Consider the following 10,681-nt stretch of genomic DNA (forward strand, 5'->3'; position numbering starts at 1 on the left):
GCAGGAATGGGGGCTGCTGCATGGGAGTACAGCTGCATGCCAGTACCGGGCAAGAGCAGGACAACATGGTGCAACTTGGAGGCGAGCACAGTGCTAGCAATTGGTGCTCAGCTTTCCTCAGCTGCCATGACAGGCACCTCCCTGGGCAGTGTGCACTCACTGACATCCACCTGTGGAAATACCACCCTAGGGCCTTTTGTGGTCACTTTGTTGTGGGTACCAAGGGCAGCACAAGGTACAAGGTGATGCTGAACTGCTGAACTGGAGCTAAGTTGATGCTATGCAGGCATGGGTTAAAAAAAAAATGAATTGGGCTCCATTTCAGAGTTCAAAGAAATGTTTGAACCTTTGGGCACCAATTCAGGCTCATTTCTAATTACATGCCAAGTTCAGCCTTTTAAACTAGGTCTGTATTTTTCAGTAAGGGCCACTTTACAGTTGTTATTTGAGTTCCTTGCCAATCTGTTATTGGATTTTCCACTTGACATTATTAAGGGATTAGGTTGTTTGTCTCATCATCTTTTATCTGTTCTATTCAGTTTCCTACAAACAGACTTTAGCCAGAACAGAGAAGGTAAGAGAAATAATAATAATTAAAAAAACCCAACACTTTCAAGATATATAATGGTTCAGCATTTGTCATTATTATTGTTTAAATTTATTACTTTGGATATGTAAACTTTGCTGACTCCTTTAATCTCGAATATATTAAACAACATGTCATTGGATTACACTATCCTGATACAGCTACAGCTATAGAAATATGTAAGAGGAGATCCTGAGGAGTTACACATTTTAGACTTAGATCATCAATTGCCATAGAGAAGATATAAACAAATGTAGCTGAGTCTGGAAAGAATGTTGCTAAAATTGGAGAAACATTTAATGCGAGTAGCCTAGGGGTGCAATAACTTTGCCCTTAACTTAACAAACCCACCCACATAAAATACATCAGGAGTGATTGCAGATTGGACTCTCTGATCTGCAGTCTGCCAAAGGCAAACCTGACTTTTTCCCTCTTCCTACAGATGCAGGCTTGAATGGTGCCTGCAGAGTGTTAAATGTATATTACCTGTAATAGCAACCATATTACTTTTGGACGTGTTGGTAATTCTCCCCTGGCTGCTCTGTGCCTTGCTTGGAGCGGGAGGATGCCCCTCAATATCCAACGGGGCTTGCAGCTGTCAGCAGGGCAATTCCAATGGTCCACAGAGTGAGAAGGAACCTGCTCACCCCCTATCACCCTGCTCCTCCTCAGTGTCTTGATCTTCTCTCTTTTGAGGATACACACAAGCTCCCTCAACCACTGTGTTTAACACATTCTTTCTTTAGAAAGTGTTTTGAATGCCTTTAGCTCGATGGGATAAAGGCTGTTTAAAAAAAATTTTAAAAAAATAATTTAAAAAGCTGTTTTAAAAGCTAAAATGCACTTTCTGAAAAGTCACCCTGAAGACCTTCGCATTTATAAAGCTCTTGTCCCCAAAGGCTCAAAAGCACTGGATCAAGAGGCAAAACCACTGTGAGGAAAGTGTCTCTGCTTCATTAATTCAGCTTAACATTGGATTTACCATGAGATGTAACTGGATACATGCAGGGGAGAGCAAGGCAAAAAACGATCAAGGACCAAATCTGCAGCATGCTCCTGCTGGCTTCAGCGGAGCTACAACAGTTTTTATCAGCATTTTATCTGACCCTAACAAAAGGAGCAAATTGTTTAGCAAAGGAAGAGGGCTCTTTGATTCTATCTTGCTGCAGATGAATTGCCCAACCAAGGGCAAAGGGACAGGAAGCAAAGGGGGAGGAGCAGGAGGTGATGCTGAAGGTTGGTGCTGCTGCTGTTGAGCCCTCTGCTGACTTCCACTTGGTGCCACGTTTCTGGCAGTCCTTTTTGCTAACACTGATGGAAGAGAGAGGGCTGGGCCTGTTCCCTGGCATAGCCATCCTACCAAGACACTGTGCTGATTATTCCTAGTGTTGATATATTCTTTTTCACTTAGGCAAAGCCCAAAGCATCCAGGCTGAAGGGAGCTTTGCGACAGTGAAGATTGGATGAGCCCTCCTTCTGCTTCACATAGTCCAAGAGCCCTATTTTCCAAAACCCCAAGTCAAGGATGAAAGCCCAGAAGCCAAGGATGAAACCCTAGGCAAAACTCACGTCAATTCAGCAAGGTCCACACCACGGCAACTGCAGGGGCTGACCTCCCTGCAAACCAAATGTGTGAGGGAAACAGCAAAGAGACAAGTCTGATTCTGTCCTTTGAATCAACCTAATTAAAATGTCTGTCAGTATGTCACTCTAGAGCCCATGTATGTCTTTCAGGGAAATGTGGGATGCTTTACCAAAACCACAACAGCGCTGAATGCTAATGCAGTTCCTATTGTGTAGCCCTGATCAGATAATACACTGTATCACTTACAAGAAGTTGTAAGTGCTAAACACTTGTTGTTTTACCCTCTTGTTTTCCTTCCAAAAGTGATCCTTGTTTTTTGGCTTGCAATAGATCTTAGATCTGAAAGAAAGAATTTAATTCCTTCTACGAAGCTGTCTCTTTTGCCAGATCATTAATGAAAAGAACATTCTTTACTATAAAAAAACTTGCTTCTTTCTTCTCATGGCTCAGCACTCAGTCAATGCAACCCCTGGCTGACTATGACAGTGAGGATCTCCACTGGCAGGCAGCTATGACAGCAGCTGTAGGGTGGTGAACTCCCACCATTGTCGAAAAAGAAGCAGCTGCAACCAACGTTTTCCAAAAGCTTCCACCAATTCAGAGAGTATTTGTGGCACATATACCCAGACTGAAACTTATAGCTAGAGACCCTTGAGCTTCTGAACATACCCATGCCAACTCATGTTGAAAGACACCGCTTTCATCCCTGTTACAGAGGAAATCACACATTTTTCTGCCTAAACACTGATTTAAAAGCCTAATCAGAGGAATTTGCTTTTGAAGCTGGAAGACCTCAGACCGGAGCAGCTTCCAGAACTACCTGCAGCTCTTGTCCAAGCTAAGCATGACCTGGCTTTTTATGTGTATGAATAGGAATGAAATTGCATTACATTTTATAGAACACATTCATGAGTGCTTTAGAAACAGATTCCTTTACCTTAAGCACAGTCCTGAGCTAGTCTTCAAGATTCCATCACAGTCAACAGAGAAAAAAGATGCCTTAGGAGGAGACATGCAAAAGCCAGACAAATTCCATAAAAGGGCCATTTCAAGTGACCCAGCCAGTGTGGAAGCCCACATTCCCCAAAAAGTCACATTTGAGAATAGGGTTTAGGCTGCAAAGTTACTCAGTAATTTGAAAATGTTAACATTTCATTTTTCTTGTCTGTTAAATATTAATTTATCTTTCTTAGAAAGCTTTTCTGGCCTTCACTGGAAAAAAAGCAGGTCAAATTTACTGCATAAATTTACCTATTGGCATAAATAAAATAATCTCTAACAATTACAGAAGTCTAATCTAAGATGAAGTGACACTTAACATCATACATAGATGCCATTATTTCTCTAGTCAGCTCAGATTTATATGTAAAGAAAACATTAGCTCAGTACTGGCTATCAGTCACCATATGGCATGCGAGAGCTCAATGCTGTGCTAATATTTTCTTCGCATGCAAATCTGTCCTAATGCATGATAGAAATAACATGGAAAATATGAGACAGCTGTTGACTACCTTTTGAATGTTTTTTTTTTGTCATTGCAAGGCTCTAAAAAATGTAAAAACAAAACTATAAAGCTTTCACCAACCTGGAAGCTTCACTCTGTGGACATCCAGTTTAAAACCTGAAGTGTCCAACCAGCCAAGCTCCTGACATTCTGTGACTCTCATCCGAAACCTGTCTGTTGACAGAGCCAGGGACCCTAAGAATGGTGGGCCTAACGCTTGTTATTCCAGCACCTCAAAAATGCTTTGGGCTTTTTTCCACTTTTTATGAATGCTTTCAGTGTGAAATTGTGAGGCAAAATATGTAAAAGATAGCAGCTGTGCTAGCAAGTAAGTCCCTCTATGAAAATGATCTGCTACGTGCCATTTAATTTCTACATTGTCAATCATGGAGAATGTGAGAAGAGAAGAAACACTTACCAATGAGCTTAAAATTGGTGATGAAAACAGGCTTGAAATAGCACTGTTTGTCTCCCATTGGGTTATGGCAGCATCTTCACTATGCCTCAATGGATGGAAGCCCATAAAAAAGCTGCTTATTTCCCAAGATGGCCACATCAGTAGGTACAAGATAAGCTACGAAATAGAGAGTGGTAGTTTGTGAACTGTCCAGAGCACACAGCCTCCATCTATGAAGAGCCTGAAGCTCTGCCCAGGCTGCTGGGCACCAGGGGTTCCTGATCTCATTCCAGCAGACAAAACACGCCATACTGTCAGCTCTGCTAAGCGTGGTGATCTGAAAGTGGAAACACAGAGGTGTCTACCTCCTCCTAGACTTCCCGCAGCAGGGCTGAAGGAGGCTCTATCCTTCGGCAGATTATCTGGTGTGCCAAGCACCTTCCCATGGCATTTCTAGAGTAACAGTCACTCTTCAGAGCAAGCAAGCAAGGCCCTAAATATGCTAGACTTGATACTAAATTGATACTAAATTGGTGATACCACTCACAAGCTCATAAGCTTAGGAGCTTTTAAGACGAACATGGTGGAAGGAAGGAGTAAAATACACGAACACAGTCAGCATAAAGTCATACTGCATTCATGGGACTTGCATGCATGTGTGATCATGTTTTTTGTTACACAGAGACTTCCTGATCACAGTGACAGCTAGGAACAGAATGAAAGCATATTTAATTTAATTGATTTTTATATGATCTAATCAGGAGTGCTGTTATCAGCTTATGCCTTGGAACACTTCAAAGACAAATAAGCAAGGGTCCCAAAGGCCCTTGGCTGACACCAACCCTGTCTAAACCTGGCTCCTTTCAGAAATGCTTTACATCCATTGTGAGTCAAAGAAATAAATCAACTTTAACACCTCTCAGCAGCAATGCCATTAGCTTTTTCCAAAAGCTCTTGCCATTTTGTGCAAGTTAATGGAAGTCTCTTATTCTGGGCAAGCTGCTCTGCCTGTTGAGAGGAGCAGAGGCTTCACAATGTACCAAGATTCACTGGATTACTATTCTGCCATATGTCCTGTTTCCACAGTGGCTGTGGGAAGGCCAGGAAGAGGAATACTCCGGTGTCCTGCATGGTTTCTCCAGGAGGGTGGGTTTTTTCCCCTTGACTTGTCACTTTTCTATAGAATGTACTTGCACAATTTATGCCTTTCCCTCCACTCATCTTCTGCTTTGTCTCTAGTTGGCAAGGAGTTGACAAACTAGGGGATTTCGGTCAATGACAACAAGTGATGACCAGCTTTGGAATATCTTTCTCTTAAGGGGCATGGCCAACTTCCAACACTTGGGCCAAGCCTCCTCCAGCTGAGTACACCTTGGTCTATCGGGTATCCCTTGGAAAGAGCAAACAGGGTCCCCCACAAAGAGCAAAACTCATAGGCTTGTGTTTTCCTGTTGAAGTCAATGGGAGTCACAGCTATAATGAGGCTTATTTTGGGTGTGAAATGTCCATTAGGAGCCAGGCTACCATCTCAGGCTACCTAAGCCACTCAGGACAGGGTCACCTTCTCACCCCCCCACCCCCCACACCCAACCTGTGTGATCAGCCATGAGATGTACCATGATGGAGACAGGCATCTTTGGACAGCTGATTCATACCCCTGGCCCAGGCAGTGGGTGAACAGAGGCACCTGCTCCCTCCCCAGACTACCCACATCACTGCTGCAGGGGCTCAGCAGCCAGCACTGCCCTGCAGCATTGTCACACTGCAGTGACCCCATCCCAACACACTGCTTGGACAAGCCATCCCTCCCACACAGTCAAGAAGTGTAATCGCCCAAGCATTTTTGAGACCTGCCAAGCATCAATAAACAAGTGTGGGGTTTCTCCAGCAGCAGCCCACAGCTCGGGGAAAGCCACAGCTGCAAAAGCCCTTGCATGGAGGTTTGCTCAGACTTTAGGTGGACTTGCAGTTAGCAAAATGTCAAATTGCTCTTGTCACCACACTTCAGAAGTCTGCTATAATCAACGCACTGCACAACACAACTGCACAACGCACAGCACTGCACAGCCCACCAGGCACCAAAGCACTCTAGGGACACGCAACGTACTAAGAGAGCTGTTTCACTAAAAAAGGGCAGAGCCTGTATCAGCCACCAAGATGTCTCAGGTCACAGTGTTCAAAAAAGTGACCACACTCCCCTCCCTCTCTTCCTCCTCCCTTTTGCTAGGCAATGTGATTTTCTTACTGGTCAATTTGCAGGCCTGACTGCAAATCAAGTTTCCTATCCAAGCCTGTGCCAACCAGAGAGATCTGCCTGTTTCCCAGGGAGGTCAGGAGGAACTACAATAGACAGCCGGACATCCCTAACAGATTTGCTAAGCCAGGCAACCTCCTGAAAGGAAGGGCAGAAGCAAGTCTGCTCTTTATCAAACCTGTAAACAAACTGTGTGAGATGTGTGGTGCAGACTGTACCTGCAGCAAGAACTGCTTTCCTGTCATTCATGGTTACCTCTCCTCCAGGTACTGCAGCCCTCCCCTGCACCAGCAGCACCCAGTGCAGGCAGGCAGAGTCCTGTGTCTGCCCAGCACTGATCTGCTCAGCCCAAAGGTGTGATGCTGATTTCTGTTGGCTGAGGTCTGGCAGGATTTATTTTGACGGAAAAGCATGAGTTGCGGAGAGAGCTTCTCATACATTCTCCCTCATTAAACAACTCATTTCCAGACAGTGTGCATTGTTAAAAGGAAATAGTGAGTTCATGAAAACAAATGAGTCTTCAACCTGAGACTGCTGCAGTAGCTGCTTTCTGCTGATTTAAAAGATGTTGCCAACTGGTACACAAAGTTGGGCGTTATTCATATAAATCCACTCTGAATTACTGGGCATTTGCACTCAATCCTGCTGAGTTGACAATAACCTGCCAAATCCAGTGTCAGCCCTTCACAGGACCTGTGGAGCTGAGTGGAAAGTATAATTGTAAATTAGCCCAGCCATTCCTGCAGAGATGACTCCAGCACTGAAACATGAAATCAAGTGCCCCTCCTCAGGCTGCCTGGCACATTTTGGACCAGATCTTCATGATGTTTAGCCTGGAATAACCCCACTGAGCCCATCGGAGCTACTCTGATCTTGGATCTGATGTGAGCTCGCTCTGATCTAGGCTTTTTGGCACTAAAAACAAGCTTTGCCTGTTCACTGCCCAGCCACCATGCTGGCTGAGCTCACTGGAAGCCACAGGAGGCTGCACAGGGTCAGCTTGAGGCTCCAGGAGCCTTTCCACAAGAGCATCAGGCATGATTTTGCCCATCAAGAAAACTGTTTTCAGCAGCTAATCAGTGGGACCTGGCACTAGCAACAGTTATTAGTATGGAGAAAAGAGAAAAGATTACTACAGCTCACATACAAAACCCAGAGAATTTTATCAGCAGAAGTACTGTAGCAGCTCCCAAAGGAAGCAAGCTGATTCATCAGTTGAGAGCCCCAAAATACAAAACTGGCTGCAAACATAATGAGTTACAGACTCGTAACTTCATTAACTGTTCTTTTCTCAACTGTTTCTCCATCCTGAGCAGAACTGAGTGTGAGTTCTTGAAACAGGACAGAAGAAGTAGAAAAGCAAAGATATTTACTTCAGCCTGACGAGTGTTTTGCAAACCACAGTCTGTCAGTTCTTCATGAGTTTGATACCTTCAATTTACTTAGATGTTCCCCTGTACAGGTCTTCCTTGTGTCATTGAGCTCAGCATGAGTTTCACTACCATGTGTTTCTGTAAAGTTAAACACAGTGAACCACATCAGTGAAAATTGATGGGTCTTTATCAAACTCAAAATTAAGGTGACACTGGGTTGTCCTGTATTTTTCAGGGTTTGTCAGCATGAGACTCCAGTGCTCAGCTCAAATCAATGTGAAGTCTCACAACCAGAGGACTGAAGACCCCATGTGCTGATCAGAGAACCTTGTGATAGGCACCCTGCACAGGGATAAAGTGGTTCAAAGCCCTCTGGATAAATGGTGTGACAGGTCAATACAGGCTTTTGTGGGGCATTCAGACAAGGAACGAATTCCCCAAGTGATATAAGAAATCCCATGAGTGTCTGCCTTTGGATAGCACTTCAAAGCCCACCTCTCCGAGGAGACCTTTCAGCTCTAAGCACTGCTTTCTCTCACTTGAAACTGTCCAAAGAGCCCCACAACAAACAAAGCTCCAGAAACAAATGAACTTACTATAAATACCTAATAAAAATATGCTTACCTAAAATACAAGATACCCCACAAGCAAAATTTTTATTGAAAAGGTGAATTACCAGAAATTCTAGAAATTTTTGCTTCCATGTGAAAGGCACACAGACGCTATGGTGATGAACATCAGTATAAATTTTAACAAACAGTTGGCCCACACAGTTTTGACTGCAAGGAGGAAATAAATTCTCCCTTAGGCTCACGTAAATCATGGGAAACCTCCAGAACTAAGGGAAGATGTTCTAAGGGGAAGCTGAGGCTCTTAACCACATGTCAGCAGCAGGCTGCAGTTCCATGGGTGCACATTAAGCATGCCAGCGGGCAGCTTGCAGTGTTGGGGAAGCTCTACAAGAAACATGCAGAGCAGGATGGGTACCATTGCTCTCTCTTGCGAGCAGCAGATTTTCAGATTAGGAACAGGGATAACAAGCTTTCCATGCAAGGGAAAGCAAGCACTGCCAAGCAAATGGAAAGTTCCTTTGCAGACCTCTGCTGTGACAGAACTCTGCTCTCTTGCTGCAGCCTTGCCTAGCAGCAGGGATACTGCCAGCCCTTGCCCCACCTCTCTGGGGCTAGTGTGCGACTCACCACTCGGGGTTTCTGATGGTCCAGGGTCTGCAGGAAGGCTGGTGGCTGGTCCAGGGTGCGCTCAGGGTCACTGGAGATGTCCTCTTCAGACTCTTCCCAAGATGAGGAGAAGCCAGTGGAAGAGGCTGAGGATGATGACAGCTTCCGGACAGGCAGGCTGCTGGGGGGCATGGCGCCTGCCTCCTCCTCTGGGCCCCCCAGGTCCGTGATGATGACGGCAGGGATGCTTCCGCCTATGGCTGGGCACTGGCCCTCAAGTCCTGAGGGGGCCACCACCACCTCATCTCGCCGTGATGCAGGTCCTGATGGGTCCAGGGTGCTGCTGCCCTCTGCCAGCCCCACAGCTGGGACAACCATCACCACTGGCCTCCTCGAGGGCTCTGCAGTGCTCAGCTGCACCTGCACCCCACCAACACCGGGAGCCTCACTTTCCATGAAGTCTCGTGGCCGGGATCCACTCCCAGTCATGACCACTGGCATGGTGGGGCTGGCAGGCAGGAGCTGGGACTGCTGGGGACTCTGTGGCAGCTGAGCAGAAGAGCTGTGTGCCTGGACATGAGCCTCAAATAGCCCCATTTTCTGTTTCACCTGGACATTAATCAGCTCCTGCTGAGGTTGCAGTGTTGCCGGGGCTCCGGGTTGCTTCTCCTCACCCTGGCTGCCCTGCCACCCCTCCAGGCTGCCCTGCTGCCGCAGGGGCTCCTCAAGCGGTGGGAAGAGGAAAGCAGGGCTGTGGTGCGGGGACTGGAGTGGGACGGGTGCTGGGCTGAAGACAGGGAGCGGGCGGCAGCTGCCAGGTGTCTCAGGGCCCCTGGACAGCACTTGTCTGGAAGGAGGAGGCGTCTTGCTCCTGCCACTTGTCACCTCACTGTTGCTATTCATCATCACCAAGCTATTGAGCGCATAGCAGTACACGGCCATAGTAGTCAGCCAGGGCATACGGGGTGGGCTGCTGCCACTACTGCCTCGGCCCTCAGGCTGCACGGGGCTGCTGAGGGTCTCTCCACGCAGGGACCAGCAGCATTGCTGGGAGGAAGCAGGGCAGCTGGGCTGGCCCTGACCCACAGCTCCATAAAACAGGACAGCTGGAGAAAGAGACAAGCAGTGAGAGTAGCTCTGTGCCCCTCCTAAGCTCACCCTCCAGCTGTTCACACATCTGGCCAGACTCTTCCCTTCCTTTTTGACCCATAGTCCTTGCACACACCTGCATGCATCCCCAGTGTGCCACCTCAAGGGACATGGCCCAGCCTGGTCGTCAGAAGGGTCTGAGGAAGTGTGTATGTGTGTGAGAGAGTCTCTGCTTTCGCAGGTGGCTCTCTGACTCTCACTGTGCTTTTGCTTCATATGCCATTGGATCGCAATCCCCATCCCATGCTGGGGCATGGGAATCCATAAGACCTACGCAAACATGTTGCCTAAATAAGTGTGTGGGCTTGTTTACACACCTATTTGCGCTAACTCTGGCTACCGGTGTACGCACCTTTGGAAGCACTTGTGAGTGATGCTGTCAGAGGTACCCCTCTGCGTTCCTGTGAGGTTCCTGGCAAGTAAATGCCCACCAGTCTGAGCACAGCCCTCAGAGACAGCTTGCCCAAAAGGCTCCCCATCCCTCCAGGTGAGGTTTAGCAGAGGCCAGGCAGCGAGGGCACCCCCTCTTTGCCGGGCTCCCCAGCACCACACGCTCCCAGCGCTCCGGCTCGGGCGTGAAAGCAAGCACCGGCACGAGGTGCTCAGCCCGATTCCGGGTGCGGGACATCCCGCCTAGCCCAGGGCAGCCCCTGCC

At 47.1% G+C, this 10,681-nt stretch overlaps 1 protein-coding gene across 1 annotated transcript in view; it reads right to left on the minus strand.

Moving 5' to 3' along the window:
• Positions 1-9,819, minus strand: part of ITPKB (inositol-trisphosphate 3-kinase B) — a 67,498-nt gene extending 57,679 nt beyond the window's left edge. Inside the window, exon 1 of the mRNA XM_009994822.1 lies at positions 8,899-9,819. Coding sequence (XP_009993124.1) covers positions 8,899-9,819 — 921 coding nt within the window. The remainder of the gene's footprint in view (positions 1-8,898) is intronic.
• Positions 9,820-10,681: the final 862 nt, after the last annotated feature.

Source organism: Chaetura pelagica, unplaced genomic scaffold (genome assembly GCF_000747805.2).
Source record: "Chaetura pelagica isolate M959 unplaced genomic scaffold, ChaPel_1.0 scaffold2, whole genome shotgun sequence".
NCBI classification, from domain to species: Eukaryota; Metazoa; Chordata; class Aves; order Apodiformes; family Apodidae; genus Chaetura; species Chaetura pelagica.